Source organism: Podarcis tiliguerta (genome assembly GCF_965153285.1).
Source record: "Podarcis tiliguerta genome assembly, chromosome: 7".
NCBI classification, from domain to species: domain Eukaryota; kingdom Metazoa; phylum Chordata; class Lepidosauria; order Squamata; family Lacertidae; genus Podarcis; species Podarcis tiliguerta.
Genome location: NC_139540.1, coordinates 34,014,855 through 34,036,204, shown reverse-complemented (window position 1 = coordinate 34,036,204; position 21,350 = coordinate 34,014,855). Strand labels below are relative to the sequence as shown.

The 21,350-nt window shown below is 45.1% G+C and overlaps 1 protein-coding gene and 2 long non-coding RNA genes across 3 annotated transcripts; 2 read left to right on the top strand and 1 right to left on the bottom strand.

Annotated features, from left to right (window-relative positions):
* Positions 1-5,637: 5,637 nt before the first annotated feature.
* Positions 5,638-8,136, bottom strand: LOC310682568. The gene is made up of 3 exons (XR_014514004.1): positions 7,958-8,136; positions 5,916-6,064; positions 5,638-5,722 (listed from the first exon to the last, which is right to left on the bottom strand). It is a non-coding gene; the product is annotated as an uncharacterized lncRNA (long non-coding RNA).
* Positions 8,137-8,312: 176 nt separating this feature from the next.
* LOC310682527 lies at positions 8,313-11,932 on the top strand. The gene is made up of 2 exons (XR_014513935.1): positions 8,313-8,539; positions 11,687-11,932. It is a non-coding gene; the product is annotated as an uncharacterized lncRNA (long non-coding RNA).
* Positions 11,933-17,274: 5,342 nt separating this feature from the next.
* On the top strand, positions 17,275-19,469 carry RRS1 (ribosome biogenesis regulator 1 homolog). The gene has a single exon (XM_083449848.1). The coding sequence runs from the start codon at positions 17,566-17,568 to the stop codon at positions 18,643-18,645; it is 1,080 nt and encodes a 359-aa protein (XP_083305974.1). The 5' UTR covers positions 17,275-17,565; the 3' UTR covers positions 18,646-19,469.
* Positions 19,470-21,350: the final 1,881 nt, after the last annotated feature.

The following is a 21,350-nucleotide window of genomic DNA, read 5'->3' as shown; positions in this document are numbered from 1 at the left end:
GACCAAATCCAATATGCTTTTCTCAGAATAGACTCTAGCAATGAGAATAATCTATAGTGCCTGCCTTTTAATGTAGGCTCCTCCTGCCATTTCAGGATAGCAGTCACTGACTTGCAGAAGACCTTCTCTTTCTAACACCGTCAGATATGCCATCAGTTCTGATTTACGTGAAGCAGAAATCTCTGAGGAAGCTCAACCAGGCCCTTCCTGGAGAAAGTTGCTCTAGGCTTAAAGGACAAAGGCAGGCTGCAAGAGGGCACCAATTCACCACCCATCCCTTGTTTATCTTGAACTTCCAAATTTTCTGTAGGGTGTTGTCCCTCCAATGGCAGTGATGGGCACCAATTTGGATGGCTTTAAAAGAGGATTGAACAAGTTCATGGAGGATAAAGCCATCAACAGCTATTAGCTGCAGTGGCGTAGCGTGGGGGGTGCAGGGGGACTTGCCGCACCGGGCGCAACATCGGGGGGGGGCGCTCGCACTCGCAGCTCTCTGCCCCTACCTGGCTCACTCACTCTCTCTCACTGCAGTGCTGGCTGTGCGAATCCGATCCGAGCCGCCGGGTCGCCGCCCACTGTGGAGGGGAGGGTGCCAGGCGTGCGGTGCGGTGCGGAGAGAGAGCGAGGGACTATCTGGGGGAGGGACAGTGCAGCGGGGGGGGCGCAAATTACTTGCCTTGCCCCGGGTGCTGACAACCCACGCTATGCCACTGATTAGCCGTGATGGCTATGCTCTGCCACCCTCCACAGTTGAGAGGCAGCAGTGCTACCAAATACCAGTTGCTCTTGTGCTTAGGTCCTGCTTGTGAGTTTCACACAGGGATCAAGTAATAGGAGCCAAGGTCCCTTTGGCCCTCCCAATAGAATATTTGAGGAGGCCAGTCCCCCTCAAGACGATGGGCATTGCCATTCATATGGTATGCATGTGTCACGTCTTGAAATCAATTATGTGGGGAGGGGCTTACCTCCCCTCCCATATTTTATTCAAGTTGGCACTCCTGAACCAGGACGACCACTGTGAGAACAGGATGCTGGACTAGGTGGGTCATTGGCCTGATCCAGAAGGCTCTTCTTATATTCTTATGTTCCTGTGTTTCATATTGTCATCATGATGATGTTTAAACTTTTAGTCTCTTCTTTAGACTCACATTTGCCCATGAAGGGTTCTGCGGCCATTTTTTGTGTGGTAATTAGCGGTGCTTTGCCAAATCAATCGTTTGGCCAGGAATGCAGGCAAGAAAAACTTGCTCCTAAAATTTTTAAAAGCAGGACACTTGCACGGTCTTTTATGCTGAGGAGAAAATCCCAGAGAAGGCCATGGCCTCATATTTTTTTGAGCCTCTCTAACCTTTTGAGAAAAGGACACACCATTTGGGTGAGCTCATTTACACTGGAGTGGGCAGCACAATTTGATTGCCTTGAGCTAATATCATTATGATTAGCAAAAGTGAACCGCTTTGGCTGGCAAATTCAAGCAGACATCCAGTCATCACAAATGGGACATGTTTCCCTATGATTAGATTCATTTATTTTAATCATCCCTTGTGCGGCTATTAGATCTCTAAAACTTGGGTGCAGTTCTATTCATAGATAAGATACTGCAGAGATTTTCAGTCAAAGCAAGTAATAGTCCAGCCCCTCTAAACTGCATGCAGTGGGATTTCTGGAGAGTCATTGGGCAGCAGTCAAATTAAAAAGTGCAGGTCCCTTCATCATAGTCTCAGCCAGGCTAGGTGCTTGGCTTTCCCTCACTGGGGGCGGGGGTATTTTATTTTGGAGGTTTTAAAATATTATTATATTATGTATCTTGTGTTTTATGTTGCAAACTGCCCTGTGGTCTCTTAATGAAGGGAAGTACTGTATATTAAATAAATAAATAATAACCTACTAAGTCTGCTTCCCTAAGTTTATACGATCTCAAGACTGAAATCAGTGCAGACCTTTATGGCTTTAACATCAAGCCAGCCCTTTCTCCAGAAGAGTTCTTGAGAACACAAAAGTCCTCTCAATATTTTGTGACTTTCTGATTCATCCTACTGTGAGGTTTTGGGGGGATTTTTTTCTTATGGGCCAAAACAGCTACATTTGCTTTTGGTACATCTTTACTGTTATTGCTTTCTGTCTTGAGTATCATGTGCAGAAAGGTGGGATTTAAATAGAGATACAACTGTGGGTACTTGCATATTAAGGCAAAAGAGCGTCCACATGGCACTGCCCTCGCTGACTTTTAAGATCAAGGGTTTTATAGAACATGGGGGATGTAGAGGTGTAGGGTAGTGTGCCAGGGTGGTGTAGTGGTTAGAGTGTTAAACTAGGACCTGGGAGAGCAGGGTTCACGTCCCCACTCAGCCATGAAGTTCGCTGGGTGACCCTTGGCAAGTTGCTGCCTCTTGACCTAACGTACCTGACAGGTTCGTTGTGGGAATCAAGGAGAAGTTGAACCATGTACACCACCTTGAGCTCCTTAGATAAAAGGGTAAGATATAAATCCAATAATTTAAAGAAAAGAAAAAAGGCATTCCCACCTAAATGTTTTTGTTTTAAGAAAGAAATGGTTTGCATCATTCTTTCAACGTAATTCCACCAGGATACTCACAGCTATTGCTGGATTTTCCAAAGAAACTAACACTGAATCGCTCAAGACTGATGTGTGAATTTTATGTGGGTTGGGACACCCACCACTGTAAAGAAAACAAGCCCAAATAATCCTGTCCCTACTTTTTGAAACAAAGTCACCTCATTACTACTACTTTGGGCCAATACCAACTGGAAAACAGCACTTTGAGGAAATAGGCAGACCCACTGTCAAAAAAGATTAACGCTAAATCTATCTCTGGGTGAGAATAACAAAAAATAACAAAAGAGCAGTGATTCTCATGAGCTGCACAGTTACTCTCTATACGGGGGCGGGGTGGGGGGGGAGAGAGAGACAGGAGAGGTGACTAATCTTTTGAGAACTAAACTTTTCCAAATCCTCTGAACTGACTGATGGCCTTTCCTCATTTTGAAAATAATATATATCTGTGGAGCATCACTTATCCTGAGTTTCATCCTTTTGCTTGAGGAAGCTTTGATTTGAAAAATGAGACAAGTGGTTTCAATGCAGTCATTGATAGGAAATGGGGTAATAAAAGTGAGCACATTCAAACACCTCCTAAATATTCATAATTAGAGCTGTCATCTGACTAAATGATCCCCTTTGACTCCTCCAGCTCTTCTCAAACTGTCTGTCGGGAACAATGAAAGCAACAAAACCAAGAGGGTGACAGAGCTAAATCCTTTTCGAAAGGATGGCAGGAAAAATAAGTGTGCCAGTGCTGTATCCTAGCTGCCATTAGGACAAAATTCCTTTGCAATCCCTGTTGAATTTTAAAAAGAGTTGTTCAAGGGCTTGCTCAACTCCCTTTTATTTCTATATCTGGTACGCTCCTACTGCTGGTTTGAGAAGCAACATACACATGACATTAACCACAATCCATGTCTATTGTTTTTTACACTGGAGACCCAGTGTGGTGTAGTGGTTAAGAGCTGTAGACTCATAATCTGGTGAACCGGGTTTGCGTCTCCGCTCCTCCACATGCAGCTGCTGGGTGACCTTGGGCTAGTCACACTTCTCTGAAGTCTCTCAGCCTCACTCACCTCACAGTGTGCTTGTTGTGAGAGAGGAAGGGAATGGAGAATGTTAGCCGCTTTGACAGTGGCGTTGCGTGGGTTGTCAGCACCCGGGGCAAGGCAAGTAATTTGCGCCCCCCGCTGCACTGTCCCTCCCCCAGATAGTCCCTCGCTCTCTCTCCGCACCGCACCGCATGCCTGGCACCCCCCCCTCCACAGTGGGCGGCGACCCGGCGGCTCGGATCGGATTTGCACAGCCAGCACTGCAGTGAGAGAGAGTGAGTGAGCCAGGTAGGGGCAGAGAGCTGCGAGTGCGAGCGCCCCCCCCCCCAGATGTTGCGCCCGGTGCGGCCAGCCCCCCCTGCACCCCCCACGCTACGCCACTGTGCTTTGAGACTCCTTCGGGAAGTGATAAAGTGGGATATCAAATCCAAACTCTCTCTCTTACACAAGACTGTGGTGTTCATGCTTTTCCCCCATGCCCAAACCATCTTTGGTCCAAATTCAATCTTGCTGTGTTTTAAGCCAGTAACATGTGCACAGCCTGGGACTTAAACACAAAATAATCGTTTTGTGGATTCTGCATCCCACATCCTTGTAACTCTGTAACTTAACCATTGTCATCACTTTGTTGTGCTGCCTGAAACTGATGGGAGTTGTAATCCCATACATCTGGAGGGCACCAGATTGGGGAAGCTTGCTGTAAGCATTGTAGCTATGGCCACCAAGGCAGAGACCACATTAGCCTGAGAACCCCTGTCAGATTTGAGAGGTCTGTGTCCCCTCCAGCACACAAATGTGCGCTCCTTCTTTCTGGAAGCAGCTAAAATGTTAGTATTTTTTTAAAATGTTATTTGACCCCTCCACTGTCCACAGTTTTAATACTACTGGTATGAGAACATAGTAGATTGATTTACCATCCAGTGCACAGTACTTGTTAATATTGATCTTGCTTGGATGAAATTTCATTTCCTGTTTGTACCTCACTTGTCCTCACAAACGTCCAAATCAGCTAACAACATAAATACGATTTCAAAAACAACAAGGAGAATTCCCCAACAATAATCTATCAATAACATTTCACTTCATAAACACTAATTCAGATTCCAGTACACACCTTTCAGTAAATCGGCTTCATTGTGTTGTCTTTTGGATATTTGTGCTATTTTTCTAGAAAAAGGGGTGCCAGAACTCACCATGAATGCCTCCCTTGTTCTCTTATAATGGCAATGGTGCCCACTTGAGAGGTTCCGGAACCGAGTTCTGGCTGAAAAAAGCCCTAGTCTCTCTCCCTTTCCTGAAGAAGCTCAGACTGTTGCTGTAAGCCCACAACTTACACAGGGGTTACATTCCAGGGATCACACCAAGAGCCAAAATCACATATAGACAAAACACATTGGGTTTCCCATGGTGGGAGGGATTGCCAAAGTCTTTTTGCCCAGATGTTTGCCCCCTATTATTATTATTATTATTATTATTATTATTATTATATATTTTTGCCAAGCACACAAAGCTGAATGCAAACAAGTTAAATATGTGCAAGTTGCAGGCTTGATATATTTCAATCTTTTGACAACCTAAAACAGGTTAAGATGAGAAAGAGCATGGGTAGGCAAACTAAGGCCTGGGGGCCGGATCCAGCACAATCACCTTCTAAATCCGGTCCGGGAATCAGTGTGTTTTTACATGAGTAGATGTGTCTTTTATTTAAAATGCATCTCTGGGTTATATGTGGGGCATAGGAATTCATTCATTTTTCCCCAAAAAATATAGTCCGGCCCCCAAAGTCTGAGGGACAGTGGACTGGCCCCCTGCTGAAAAAGTTTGCTGACCCCTGAGAAAGAGCTTGCCCAGGGCTATCCTGTGAAGACGCAGGTGTGTGAGGCTGGGTTTTCTCACACCCAAGCCAAAGTTTCATACTGGTTCAGGCTAGGAGCACCAGTGAAGGAAAAGTGCAGCCAGATAAGGCCAAAGTCAAAGAGGGCTGCCCTGGTGGATACAGCTCCCAAAGAAACACAGGCTTCCTCATGTTTTATTTTTATTTTTCAATTACGACACACCTTCTTCTGTGATGAGCAACCGTTCATCATCCCTGGAAATATATTCCATCCTGATAAGATGGAATAAGAAAATAATTTGAAATGCACAGCTCACTTATGTGTTACTTGCTAACTACACTCTTTGCATTGCTTAACATAATTTCCGCTGAGAACAGAAACACGGCTATTACTTCTATAACTGCTAACAGCACAGATTACTTAATAGGACATGACAAACAAAAGACCAAGTAATATGCTAATTACCACTTAACTGGGAAGGAAGTGCTGCTGTGACCTTTCTCTGCACAGTGTGATCAACTTTCACTAGGATAGGATGGAAAGTTATCTTAATGCCACCAAAATGACAGGCTTGTGCAAATGTTAATAGGCAGATCGAATGGCGCTCACTGTGCCTGCAAGTTTTCAGGTGAAATTCAGTTAATATAATAATAACAATACTTTTATTATTTATATGCCGCCCGTGTCAACAGTTAGTGTGTCAACAGTTTCAGTACCCTTTTTCCCTCCCTTTAGTTTTCTTAAGTTAAACATTGTTAAGAGATGTGTCCTTAAACTGGTACAAGAATTTTACAGTTACAGCAGCAAGAGGCCCCATTAGCAAAAGCACGCCTCTAGTTAAGAACAGTTTCAGGTTAAAAACGGACCTCCGGAACGAATTAAGTTTGTAACTAGGGGTACCACTGTATTCCATTAAAACTGCTACATAATATAACATTTAAGCTGCATTGTGTGCTTTAATTCCCCCCCCCCCAAAAAAAAATATTTTAAGACAAATAATTGTATAAAATTTGGAACAAAAAATCAGCATGGAGTACTTTTAAAAGTTTGCTTACCAAATAAAAAGAAAACAATCATGCTAAATTAGATCACTCTCTAGGGCATCAAACAAGCAAACTGAAAATTTCCTAATGGAAATTACCTCATGCAAGTTAACCTCATTAGCTTAAAAAATTCCATTAAAAAAACCACTCACAACATCACTAAGTGGGTGTTCTGTAAATAGGCGTCTTAGATGAGTTATTTGGATCCTTTCTTTTCAGTGAGACGTGGTCATTTGCTCTCACTTTATGGTCCTTGTGAATTTTATTTTTATTATTTTTATTATTTTTAGTTAATTCACATTACATGTTAATTGCCATACACTTTCAACATTATACGTAACATGAATATATTATTTCTGCAAATTCCCCACATCTAACCCTGCAACCACCTCCCCTTATACCCAAATGCCGGTGTGACTTCCTTCACCCACATGCGTGATATCCAACTTATTACTTAATAAAAACCTCTAACATTGTGATCATTTTTATTCATTACAATAGTCATCCATCTATTTAAAAAAAGAAGAAGAAAAGAGGAAAACATAACTTCTTAACTGAATGGGTTCAGTCTATACTTATCCAGAGATTTCCAATAGATTAATCAGTTAATCCGGTCCTTGTGAATTTTAAATGGCCAGGATTTGTTGAGGCCAAAGACCAATAAGAATTCACTAGCCTTGATTTTCAGAGAAACTCACAGATATAATATACAAAGACAACATTAAAGCCGTAACCACTACAGATTCAGCAAAACCAGTAAAAATATAAGGCCTTCACCTACAAGATTAAAAAGTAAGGGCAAATGAAAATGCTTTCACCTATTATGGTAGGAAGAGAATGGTGGGATAGGATGGGGAATTTCATAAAGAATGTGCCATGTCAAGGGTTGGGGAGCCCTTTTCTCTGGTCACCACCTAAGAACATAAGTAGAGCCTCCTGTAACAGGCTTGTGGTGTATCCAGCCCAGCACCCTGTTCTCACAGTGGCCAAACTGATGCCCACAGAAAGCCTGTAAACAGGACCTGAATACTACAGCACTCTCCCCTTCCAGAGCACAGCCACCACATCTGATGGCCATTGATAGTCTTCACCTCTACCAATTACAAGTGCAATGCAGCTAGAAACCTGCAACTTTAAAAGGCTGGCTGTTGAACACAGTTTCCATATACAGTGGTACCTTGGGTTACATACGCTTCAGGTTACATACGCTTCAGGTTACACACTCCACTAACCCAGAAATAGTGCTTCAGGTTAAGAACTTTGCTTCAGGATGAGAACAGAAATTGCACGGCGGCAGCAGCACAGCAGCGGGAGGCCCCATTAGCTAAAGTGGTGCTTCAGGTTAAGAACAGTTTCAGGTTAAGTATGGACCTCCAGAACGAATTAAGTACTTAACCCGAGGTACCACTGTACAGTTACACATATACAAGAAAGTGCTCTTGTAATAAAATGCCCATGGCTTACTGGGAAGCAGATAAAAATGATCTCCCAAGGGCTGCCAGGAACTCTCTGCTGCTTGGAAAGAGAAAACAAAACAGGAAGAGAATGGGATAGCACTGGCAAGATTCATCCTAGAACTGTTCATCCTCTGTGGCAATGAGTTCTTCAAATAGTAAATTTAAGGCATATCAGAGGCTTGGGAGGAAGGAAAATCACCAGCAGCATTATCAGTTATCATTGCCATGATCTGGCGGTCATTTGTTGTTGTTTTTACTTACAGCTGGTGCCCTCAGGTGCTGACAGGTAGGATAGCAGCCAGGTCCACTTATTACATCACAAACCCCTGAGGAGCCTTAAGGCGCTTCAGCTTGCCATGTTCCCTCAGAAACTCAAAGACCATCAGAGCAGACAGGCTACCTCAGCGCAGCTGACCGATGGAAGCCCCTCACCTGGGAACTTAATGCAGCCCATCCCAAGAAACGATGGCAAGACACAGAAAGCGCTGCAGCTGCAGGTCTAAGCGCCGAGGGGGGCGGCGCAAGAAAGGGAGGAGGGGAAAGAAGAAAAAGAACGCGTGCGGCAGGCAGCTAATCAGTAAGAACAACGGTAACCACAGGACACTTGATATTGTCTCTTATTAGTTTCATATACATCGGCAACTGTGAACTTATTCTCTGAGGCACGTGGGATGCTAAAGCAGCATACATGAGTGCAAATATGCCCAGAGGGTTTTGCTGGCACCCATAGGACCCTGCTCTCCTGCAGAAATTAAGTTCAAAAGAAGTATTTTATTCAAGATAACAGGAGACTTTTTGCAATCCTAATTGTGGTGGGAAGGGGCATTTTTGGCAGGGATAGGGGTGTCACGTAGCTGGTGAAGGATGTTCATCCTTCCTTCCCCAGCTATCTCATAGCACTTCGTGGATATTACAGCTGGAGGGGAAAGGTTAGCTCTTGGCTTCCTAGCTGCATTCTCCAGGGAGGTTTCCCCTCCCCCCTTAAGGCTTTAAAAAAGCAAAAACACTTTTTTCCAAGACAAATTATTGGCTGTAGGGGAAAGAGTGTGTTTGTCATGTATGCATGATGCACAGTTGTGGTGCGTGGATTGTGCTCACAATAGTTTCTCCGGTTTGCAAATGTGCCCGCAGGCCCCAAAAAAGTTGTGACCCCTGCCGTGGAAGAACACCATTGACTCACAACTTGCACATGTTTAACTTGGCTTAGCAGCTGGCCAGCTGCAATTGCACAAATTAAATGCACACAAGGCAGAAAGCTTCAAAGCTTTCAAGCGCTCAGATTTACTTAGTGGGCTCTGGGATGTTCTGGTCTTGTGAGATCTCAGGTGGCCCCATGGGAGCCTCCCAGAGGGTGAGGGGAGGCAAGGCCCACAGAGGGATAGAGATGCTTGTGCATGGACAGTGCCAGGTTCTTCTAATATGCAGTTTTGGCTTTACACACACTCCCCAGAATATAACTTCAGCGCAAGTTGTGAGTCAACTAGGTAAAGGTAAAGGTACCCCTGCCCGTACGGGCCAGTCTTGACAGACTCTAGGGTTGTGCGCCCATCTCACTCAAAGAGGCCAAGGGCCAGCGCTGTCCGAAGACACTTCCGGGTCACGTGGCCAGCGTGACATCGCTGCTCTGGCAAGCCAGAGCCGCACACGGAAACGCCGTTTACCTTCCCACTAGTAAGCGGTCCCTATTTATCTACTTGCACCCAAGGGTGCTTTCGAACTGCTAGGTTGGCAGGCGCTGGGACCGAACAGCGGGAGCGCACCCCGCCGCGGGGATTCGAACCGCCGACCTTTCGATCGGCAAGCCCTAGGCACTGAGGCTTTAACCCACAGCGCCACCCGCGTCCCTGAGTCAACTAATAGGGCTAAACTAGTCAAGGACGTGTGCATTTCAAGAATCTCACCCGCTTGCACATTGCCCACAGAAATGTACACAGTGATTTCACTATCCTACCTCTAAGCAAATTATTCTTATCTTTTGTTGCAAATTAGGTATGACTTTTAGACGTCACCCATTTAAAGTGATCCTCCTTAACTTTAAGCCTGAGCTACTCCAAAACAGAACAGCTTCAGGGGAGATCCAGGATATTCTTTGTTCCATTAAGACCAAGGTTCCAGAATCCAATGTATGTTCCTTACTTCAGAATACTATGCTGCCATAGAACATTTATAGCTCCATAGCAGCAGTTGTGTTTGACAGTTTGCCTCACAACGCAGCCTCGTGTGAACAGGTATCAGGGGTTCTTCACCCATAGGGATTCTGAAGACCTGGTCCCACCCGCCCTCACATGTCCCTCAGCCAGGAAAGCTGTTGCTGGTCTACAAGCTGCTATCATAGAATTGTAGAGTTGGAAGGTACCCCAAGGGACATGTGGTCCAGTCACCTGAAAAGCGGGAATCTCAATTGTGTGGCGAGGCCCCAGGCCCCGCAGCTCCCTCCGAAATAAATACCCTAACACAAGTATATTGGTTTAATGGGATAAATAAGGCCACAACCTTATTGGTTACAGATGTGAATGGTTTGGCTTAGGCAATTGGGTGAAGCAAGACTATATCCTGACTCCTGCCCGTCTGCAGGAAGTCTCATAAGGTCAACCACCAGAAGGGGAAGCCCTATGATATACATCAATTAAGAGTACCCCCTGGGTCACCGTTGGGGTGGTGGCATGGCCCTAGCCCACGCCCAGGCTTCGGACAGAAACCACACACCCAGATCCCTTTAACGGGATACCCTTAATGTGGAGGGGCAGGTGAAGGCAACAACCTCACCTCCCATAATAAGGCTAACACAATGCCTAACCACCACTCGAGCCAAAAGGCTTGCCACCTTTTGGCTCATATATCTCATCTATCGTATATCAAAGATGGCTAGTATATCTTCTCTCAGTCTCCTCTTTCCCAGGCTAAACATATTCAACCCCCTCAACTGTTCCTCATAAGGCTTGGTTTCCAAACCCTTGATCCTTCTGACCTTCTAGAATAAGACAATGCTACTTCACTTGAGCTGCTTCTACAACAAAGATTTGAACTGTCCTTCCATAGTATCAGCAACCTAAGATAACACCATTATCCAGCTTCTAGAAGAGGCATCCCCAAACTCGTCCCTCCAGATGTTTTGGGACTACAATTCCCATCATCCCTGACCACTGGTCCTGTTAGCTAGGGATGATGGGAGTTGTAGACCCAAAACATATGGAGGGCCGAGTTTGGGGATGCCTGTTCTAGAAGAAAGGAAGAACAACATATACTTTGCAAGCAATAACCATTTGCGGTATGATTTGGAAGTACAGTGAACCAGCAGCACACTGACTTTCCCTTAAGGAGTCCAGCATAAACTGAAAATTAGAAAGTCACACAAATATTTGTCTGTGCTTCTGCTTGAAAAACTATAAGGCAGATTCTCCTACACCACCGGGTGGGTCTTGCTTCTGCTGTTTGAGCACTAAAGTACACAATAACACCTCAAGCATGAGAGCTCCAATGCAGACCCACCAGAGGCAGGTTATTTATTTATTTATCAATCCATATATATCCTGCCTTTTCTTCAATGAGTTCAAGGCAGTATATATGGTTCTTCAACCACCATTTGCCATGCTACATGTGGGCTGATGGGAGTTGGAGACCAACAGTTCCTTGAGGACCACAAGTTCCCCATCCTTGCAGCAAGTGAGGCCATTCTACTCAAAGTTGTAAATCTGTCTTTTCAATTATAAACACATTGTGCTCATGTGCTCAACAGGGTATGTCCGCATTACAACCACCTGCCGGTACAGGAGAAAGTAAGAAGGGATCTCCGGGCTGCTATGAAATTGTTTGTCGTGTTAAGGAACCAACCACCACAAAGGAATCTCCTCCTTGACCCTGAACAACAACCATCGGAAGTCATCAGCCACAACATCTAAGGGACCAAAACATTGCAAAACTCTGGAGATACTGCTGCCTTAATGGCAGCAATGGCAGGCTGTCAATACAGCTACAAATGCAAGTGATTGTGTGATATATTCCTCCAGCTGATAAGTCTTTTTGGTTTGTTTCACCTTGAGCAGAATTACCTAGCAGTGGAATAACAAAGAATGAAATTGAGAGATATTTGTAATTAACCCTCAAGAATGTTTAGGTTTTTTAGTATTTTAATTAACAGCATTCTTTCAGGGGAAACAGATTATTAGAAGATTATGCTGTAGTACTGAAGAAAGCCTTGAGGGCCCATCTCAGTTGTGCATGCAAAACCTCCTTTAACACTTAAAGAGTTTGGGGTAGGTATGCCATATAGTTTCTCACATTTTATCCTGTATTGAAAAATCTCAACTTTATGAAGCTAAGACTATAGCAGAGATGCCACACTGCAAAGAACATTTACTGTGTCAAAATGAGTTCCATTCACTTCAACAAACTGAAGAGAGGAAGTTTCTTTTGAGCCCTATTCCAACTACACATGGAAAGGTAAAGGATCCCTGACAGTTAAGTCCACTCGCAAAAGACTCTGGGGTTGCAGCGCTCATCTCGCTTTACTGGCCAAGGGAGCTGATGTTTGTCCGCAGACAGTTTTTCAAGATCATGTGGCCAGCGTGACTAAGCCACTTCTGGCAAAACCAGAGCAGCGCACGGAAACACAGTTTACCTTCCTGCCAGAGTGGTACCTATTTATCTACTTGCACTCTGACATGCTTTCAAACTGCTAGGTTGGCAGAAGCTGGGACCAAGCAACGGGAGCTCATCCCGTCGCGGGGATTCGAACTGCCGACCTTCCGATCGGCAAGCCCTAGGCTCAGTGGTTTAGACCACAGCACCACCCACGTCCCCTACATAAGGAGGGACCAAATTCATGGGTTTCCTTTGGGGATTCTAGGTCTTTCCAAGAATGCTTGGTCTTTCCAAGCTTGGCTCCCTGGTATCTGTTTAATTAAAGATGCCAGGGACTGAATCTGGGATCTGCTACATACATGGAATGTGCTTTACCACTACTACTACTACTACTAATAATAATAATAATAAATAATTTTATTTATACCTTGCCCTCCCCAGACAAGACCGGGCTCAGGGCGGCTAACACCAAGTATAAAAACAATTGATTAAAATACAACTTAAAAACGATATTAAAATACAACATTAAAATGCAGCCTCATTTCAGTAGAAACTCAAATCAAAAACTTTTGGGGAATGAAAACGTCAAATCTTCACCAAGGCCAACTATCCAGACTGGTCCTACGTGGGCCAGAAAAAAGCCAGGGAAGTCGCCAATTAGGAGTTCCATCACAGAAGGAGAAAGGAAAAAGGAAAGGGGGGGGGGATCAAGCTGATTCCAAGCCAAAGGCCAGGTGGAACAACTCTGTCTTACAAGCCCTGCGGAAATAAATCAGATCCTGCAGGGCCCTGGTCTCATGAGACACAGCATTCCACCAGGCCGGAGCCAGTGTTGAAAAGGCCCTGGCTCTGGTTGAGGTTAATCTGATTTTCTTAGGGCCCAGGACCTCTAGGGTGTTGCTATTTATGGACCTTAAGGTCCTCTGCGGGGCATACCAGGAGAGGTGGTCCTGTTGGTACGAGGGTCCTAGGCCATGAAGGTTACTAAGTCAGTGTTCCCCAACCTGGAGCCCTCCAGAGGTTATTGGACTCCAACTCTCATCATCCCTGTCAGCCATACCGGCTGGGGTGGTGAGAATTGCAATACAAAACAACTAGAGAGCAGCAGCTTGCAGAAGTAAGCTATTACACAGTAAACTATTACACACACATACTGCCTTGTGTGGTATTGACTCACGAAAGAGCAGCTCCTCAAGGTATATATTTAAAAGACATCAAATGATGTTCTACTTATATACCTCAAATATTTACCTGACATGGACATCAAATAAAAAAGGAATATTCATGACTCAGGCTTACATTTATATAGCTTTGTATTGAGAGATACAATTAACTCAGATAGCTAACATTTTCAGTTGGAAACATTTTGAAAATACAGTACTGTAGTTACCAAGTTAAAAAGATACAGGACTCATTCCAGGTGGAATCAATGGAAAAAACCTCTGAAGCTTCCATCAGTTTTTTTTATCAAAACGACTTGAGTTCTGTTTTATGGCACTGATATGGTAGATTAGTTCATATGGAGTATAAACATGGATCAATAATGGATCTGTCTCTGGGGCAAAGATCAGGAGAGAATAAGAGACATGATAATACTCCATTATTCTTTTCTTTCTAAACAGATGCTTGTGTAGAAGCTTAATTTAGAAGCTATGAGCTTCTTGTTAGGTAATTTTCCCATTGTACTACCCTGTAGTGTGAGTAACACTATCTTCCAAGACTTCTGAATATCCACAATTTGCTCCCATACCAATTTCACTAATCAGCAAAAGCATAATAAGAATGTACTCTACCCAGTGCTGTTTTGCACAGCTTGAGTAAATTGAAGGAAGTGCAATCATTCAAATCATTCATTCTAGGCAATGTTATTCTCTTCTTCCTCCTCTCATGACTCTTTCAAATTCTCTCTTAAAGTAATTTTCCATGGCTCCCCTCCTGTTTCTGGCATATCTGTGGCAGTGATCATGCCATTGGAAATGAGGAACAAGCATTATGAGGGTAAGAACCATTTATAAGCAAAGGAACATCTCTAAAGCAGAGGTGAGCAGAAAGTAGATGGGGAGCTACTGCTGGATATCTGAGCTGATATGCAGTAGATTAGGAAAAGTTTCCAACACCCAATTTGTTTAACATATGCAGTGACAAAACTTTTACCAACCTCGCTTAGGCTGCCGAAATGAAGAAAGCTAACCAGGAGTGGACCTGTGTGTGAAAGGACTGTGAGCTCAGTATAGTTCTGGTACTGAAATTTCTAGGCACAAAATGTGCTCAGATTAGGTGCTTTGTTCTTTAACTCTAAATGCATCTCTTTTGCATCTTTCTCCGGCAGGTAGATCTTATCAAACAAAACAAAGTAAATCTGACAAGCTTGAAGTGTGTACATTCCTGTTGTAAAGAATACTTGAACAAATGCCTTATCCCTTACAAACCTCCTCCTCCCACCTGTATGATCAGCTGACAGGGGCCCTTTACCCCCTCTCCCTTTAGAAGAGAGGTCAGTTAGTGTACATAGTTAAGTATTTACTGTGATATCATCTACACAATTCCCTGTTTAAGGAGACCTACCTGGCTTATTCTGCATGCATGCAGGACGGTGGTTAAATAACTCCATGTTTCCTCTAACCTGTAGGCATGTCTAAACAAAATGATCCTATCATTCCAAATGAAAAGACAGAACACCCTTTATTTATGTAGCATAGCTAGAATACTGCAAAAGGCATACCATTCTGTTCATGGTAGTAATGCTTTCTGATTCAATTCAGACCAGTTCTCCAAGTTGAAATAAAAGATGGGGTTGCAATCCTATCCACATCTACCTGGAACCCTGAGAAAACTAATATATGCATTCAGTGAGAGGGTGTATGAGGCATATTGTACAGGATTATGGACCATTTTGTGCCAAAGCTATGATAGTGACAATGTTTAATACTATAGGGATTTAGCTACAGTGCTACCCAAAGGCATATGGATAACTTACAGTAGGAGCCTTAAAATTGCAATCCTAGCCATAATTTCCTGGGAGCAAATCTCGCTGAGTTCAGTATGGCTTTATTGAGTAGGTATGCACAGGTTTTGTTTATTTCTTTGGAACATTTATACCCTATGTACTAACTGAAGTTCTTGAAGCAGCATGCAATATATTTAAAATACAATAAAACAGACATAGGATTTCTCTGTGAATCTTCTAAAAAAATTAGTTGAATCTTCTGTTCTGGTGAAAAACATGAGCTGCATGAAGCAAGGAGGAAATATTAGTTGTCAAAGCACAGTACCATCTTGTGGTACTTAACAGTATTGTTTTGGAGAAATTACCTTGAAACCTATTTTAAATGGATTTTGAGCCACAGCATAAATAGATCTGGGAAAGATTTTATTCTTTTTAAGTATATCCAGTGCTTTTTTTCTTAAAAAATGTTTAGAGGTATTCTCATTTTGACTCAAGAAAATCACCATTTTATAGTTTAAATCGGGGGAAATAAATACAGTAAATGGACAAAAGTACAAAGATTCACAAAATGTGTACCCCTGCCCCCCCCCCCCGAAAAAAGCACTGAGTGTGTATGGGATTCAGTAATTGTGCCGCAGCCTCAAACCCTTAGGAATAAAAAACCTGTTTCAAGTATCATTTCCAAAGAAAAAGCTATTGGATCAAACACACAAAAATTGCAGTCCACGCAATCTCACTTCCATTTTTTAACCTGCTTTGGAAACCAAGGCTAAGAACAAAAAAAAAAAAAATTATACTTTTCTTAGACTGCAATCTTAACCCCACTTACCTGGGGCAAAGCCTCACTGAATTCATTAGAGTTTATTTCTGACTGAAAGTGGTTCGGCTTGCAGCCTAATATATTTAATCACTAACCAATGTGCCTAAATACTCTCCAACTGCATTGCATTTTTGAAATTGTGGAATAAGTACAGTACAGGGATTGGGAAGGAGCACACCTATTCCATCTATGTACCAGAGTTTTCCACGGACCTGTCTCCCACCGCCACGTTCAACAGCAGCAGTTGGCTGTTCCCTGTTTATTTTGGGAGCCATATCTTTGGCCTGGTCCGTATAGTTAAAGCTATGGTTTTCCCAGTAGTGATGTATGGAAGTGAGAGTTGGACCATATAGAAGGCTGATTGCAGAAGAATTGATGCTTTTGAATTATGGTGCTGGAGGAGACTCTTGAGAGTCCCATGGACTGCAAGAAGATCAAACCTATCCATTGTTAAGGAAATCAGCCCTGAGTGCTCACTGGAAGGACAGATCCTGAAGCTGAGGCTCCAATACTTTGACCACCTCATGAGAAGAGAAGACTCCCTGGAAAAGACCCTGATGTTGGGAAAGATTGAGGGCACAAGAAGGGGACGACAGAGGACGAGATGGTTGGACAGTGTTCTCGAAGCTACAAACATGTGCCTGACCAAACTGCGGGAGGCAGTGGAAGACAGGAGTGCCTGGCGTGCTCTGGTCCATGGGGTCACGAAGAGTCGGACACGACTAAATGACTAAACAACAATTCAATTAAGGAATAATTTATGTGATATACCTGCAGCAAAGCCTACAGAACTTGCAATCTATCAGTCCACAATTGGCCAGGTAACATGGCTGACCAGGGAAATGATAAAGCTCCTGGTTTCAGTTTGTGTGTATGTGTGTAATCTTGGCACCGGGGACCCTGCGGCCCTCCCGACTCTCACCACCACTACGGGTGATGGTGATGGAGTCACAAACCAAGCCCAACTTCCCCATCGAACTACTTCCCAATCCCCATCCGACTACATCCCCCACTATCCAACTCTCCATGCGCACCGTTTGCAACATTGCATGCTGGGAGTTGTAGTTGACGTGCCGACCATTCGCTGCCCCATGATTCCCGTCGTCTCTATGGTAAGAAAGCCGCGCTGACGATACATCCGGGTGCCGTTCTTTTCCCCTCAAACAGCGGAACTAATCCCTCTGACCTTTCGTGGAGCCGGGCAGCGTTCTTTGCGCACGTGGAGAGAGAGAGAGAGAGAGACCCCGTTGCCGACCCCCTGGCGGAAATGGCCGCGTCGTCCGTGGAGGACCTGCTGGCTCGCGCCGAGGAGCGCGAGGCGGAGACGCAGCGCAGCGTGACGGTGCACAAGGAGCTGGAGCTGGAGTTCGACGTGGGCAACCTGCTGGCGGTGGACAAGAACCCGGCGCCGCGCGGCGCGGGGGCCGGCTGCCCGCAGCGCGAGGCCCTCCTGCGCGCCTTGGCCCGCGACAACACGCAGCTGCTGGTGGGCCAGCTGTGGGCGCTGCCGTCGGAGCGCGCCGAGGGAGGGGCGGGCCCGGTGGTGGCGCGGCTGCCGGACCCTTCGACGCGGCTGCCCCGGGAGAAGCCGCTGCCCAAGCCCAAGCCCCTCACGCGCTGGGAGCAGTTCGCCCGGCTCAAAGGCATCCGCCCCACGCGGAAGAAGCGCGGCACGCTGGTGTGGGACGAGGCGGCCAAGGAGTGGCGGAGGCGCTGGGGCTACCAGAGGGCCGGCGGGGACCCGTCCCGGGACTGGCTGCTCGAGGTGCCCGACTCGGCCCACCCGCTCGAGGACCAGTTCGCCAAGAAGCGCCAGGAGAAGCGCGAGAAAGTGGCGCGCAACGAGTACAACCGCCTCAGGAACCTGGCGCGCGCCCACCGCGGAGGCGCCTCGGCCGCCGAGCTGCACCCCACGGGCCACCAGGACCGCTCCGAGTTGGGCCGAGTCACCGCCCTCGCCCGCGTCTCCACCGCCTCCGTCGGCCGCTTCCAGCCTCGCCTCCCCAAGGAGCCCCGCGCTCCGCAAAGCGCCCGGGGCAAGAAGCGCCGCTTCGGGCCCGTGTTGGGAGACCTCGACGGGGAGAAGAAGAGGCAGCTGGAGCTGGTCCGGAGCCTGGGCAGCAAAAAGACGCCTCTGGACCTGACCCGCGCCGTCAACAAGCAGCTGCGGGAAGACGAGGCCGAGGCTGCCAAAGCCAAGGGCAAGAAGCAGGGGCAGCGGGGCAAGAGGGGCCGGCGGCAGCAGCAGAGGCGCGGTGGGGCCAAGGGCAAGAAAAGTGGAGGGGCAGCTCGGAGAGGGAAGGCCGGGAGACCAGGAAGTGGTGGCTTCAAGGGGAAAAGAAAATGAGCCTGGCCACCAAGGATGACAGGAGCAGCTGCCCCCAGTATGCATCATCTAAGGAGAACTGAGGGCCTCAGCAAATTACCAGGACTGTCTCTTAATTATGGTTACTATGTTTAAGAAAACGTGGCCTTGACTTGCAGAGACTTTTTTCTCTACTTAGATAGTGGTCTTAGACCCTCTTGAGAACTTCGTTAGGCCAAAGAAACAAAAGTGGGGTAAGACCATTATCCCTCCAAAAAAACAATCCAGACTCTGAGCAATAATACTTGACTGAATTGGAGCTGGAGTGGCCTTGAGAAGGCAGATCTTTTCACTCTGCAAAGAAGAAAAGTTACATAAGATGTTTAGTGAAGATCTCATGCAGCATATAATTTCCCAAAAGTTACAGAAATCGAGTTCCTTTTTTATTCTATACTGTGACTTGGATTGACAATAGTCATAAAATCATGGCAAGGGTGTGTTGAAGTATTTCTAAGGTTCTGCACCATACAAAATATAATCCTAATAGGCTTTCTTTACTTTTAGTGATATCTGAAGTGAACATCTTTAAGAAGTCAAACATGTGTCTGAAAATCTGTAATGATGACAATGTGAGTGCAGATAATCCTGCAAAGTAATACGGAAAGAGCAAAGCAATTCCAGACCACATGCATACTTCTTTTTAGCCTAGTAGTTGAATCCAATCCAAAGTTTGATATTACATGGATCTTAAATATTGATGTGACTCTGAGAATTCCTGTGTTTCTTTTGAAAGTCACAGAAGAAACCCATTGATTTGAGTTTAAATTTGTGTTTTATATAAATATTTTATGTTGTATAATAAATAATGTGTCTTCGTCTTAAATTGGGAGCTCACTAACTAATTCATAGGTTAGAAATGTTTTTCTCAACTCTTATAAAACCTGGGAGAAACCTGAAGTATGTAATTTTCAAATAATAGATTCTAATCTAGAAAAACCCTACAAGCCTGATATCTTTTACGATGTTTTAAGAATTCAGGGATTACCATAATTCCATTCTATTAAGAAGACACCACACATATATCCATGCCTTGAAAATGCTACAGCTCACTCTGTTAAAAACATTTTATGGATACTTAATAACCTTTATTTGTGAAAAATGCACAGTGTTGTTAGTACAGATTTGGTAGCCTAAGTTTTCATTAGTCATGAAAGACTAAGGTGTCCTTACCTTTTAAAAAGAGGAATGTATATGAAAATATTACTAGTTGTACAGTCTTCTTGAGGGCACTGCAGGAAGGCTGTTCTTATCAGCTGGTCATATTTGAAAGCTGCTTTCTGCTTACATAGTGTGTGCTTCCTTCCCTCCTCCCCACTTTCATTCCTATAGGTTCCTGAGCAGCCTCTCCAGTGAGTGGGACCGCTGCTGAACACGTAGCTTTGTCATATGGGGCTGCAGTAGAGGGGAAGGAACTACCTGAAATGGGCAGGATAATCTTTTGCCGGTGGAGGACAATATCACTTTTCAAAGGACGGTACCTCTGCTGAATATTGTGAGCTTTGCTGGTTTGTAATGGGGTCTGTATTTAACTGGGTTAAAATACTAAAGGTAAAGGTACCCCTGCCCGTAGGGGCCAGTCGTGTCCGACTCTGGGGTTGCACGCCCATCTCACTTAAGAGGCCGGGGGCCAGCGCTCTTCCGGGTCACTTGGCCAGCGTGACAAGCTCTATCTGGTGAGCCAGCGCAGCACATGGAAACGACGTTTAACTTCCCGCTAGTAAGCGGTTCCTATTTATCTACTTGCACCCGGGGGTGCTTTCGAACTGCTAGGTTGGCAGGCGCTGGGACTGAGCAACGGGAGCGCACCCCGCCATGGGGATTCGAACCGCTGACCTGACGATCGGCAAGTCCTAGGCGCTGAGGTTTTACCCACAGCGCCACCCGCGTCCCTTGAGTTAAAATACTAGTTTAATGCAAATTCCATACCAGGTTAATGTTGCTTTAAAAACCACACATCTGATCTCTTTCTGACTGATAATAATACAGCAATTGAATATCTCTGTAAACAATGCAGTTAGTTGGTGCCATTTCACAATATTAGTAAAGCTATTTGTGAAATAGACATGTCTTCCAACTACTTTATTTTTGTACATGGATGCACATGGCTTGCATTCCTGTGCCCACTTACCTGGGAGCAAGCCCCATTGAATTGTAGCAGTGCTATCCCATACATACCTACTCACAAGTTATTCCCAGCAAACTTTCTAGTTTGCTATTTCAAAACGAAATGTGATTTCAAAATACAGAACTCTAAATGTTCTGGAAAAGTTGTAAGTACTGTTGCACTTACACCAAATCTCTTGAGAGTTTGAGAAGGTAACACAGCAACAGGCAACTGGCAGCCTGAGGCTCAGCTCACCTTGCCACCAGGACTTCTCCGGGGCTTTTTTTTTCCCCAGCTGGAACTCCAGCACTTCTCAGGTGGGCACCATTGCCATTATAAGAGAACAAGGGGATGTTAATGGTGAGTTCGGACAACTCTTTCTAGAAGAATAGCCCTGGTTTTACCACCTCAAACTTCTATCTTCTCAGCGGCAAAGATATCACAGTAGCTTTTTCCTGCAAGAGCCAAGACACAAGTACTGAAGTTTGTACCTTCCACAAATGCAGTTCCATGGAACTTCAGAATCTTAAGAGTTGGAAGAGACCCATCTAGGGTCATCTAGTCCAACCCTCCGCAATGCAGG

What these genes read in the sequence shown, in the direction of transcription:
- RRS1 (XM_083449848.1), top strand. Translation starts at nt 17,566, where the DNA reads ATGGCCGCGTCGTCCGTGGAGGACCTGCTGGCTCGCGCCGAGGAGCGC.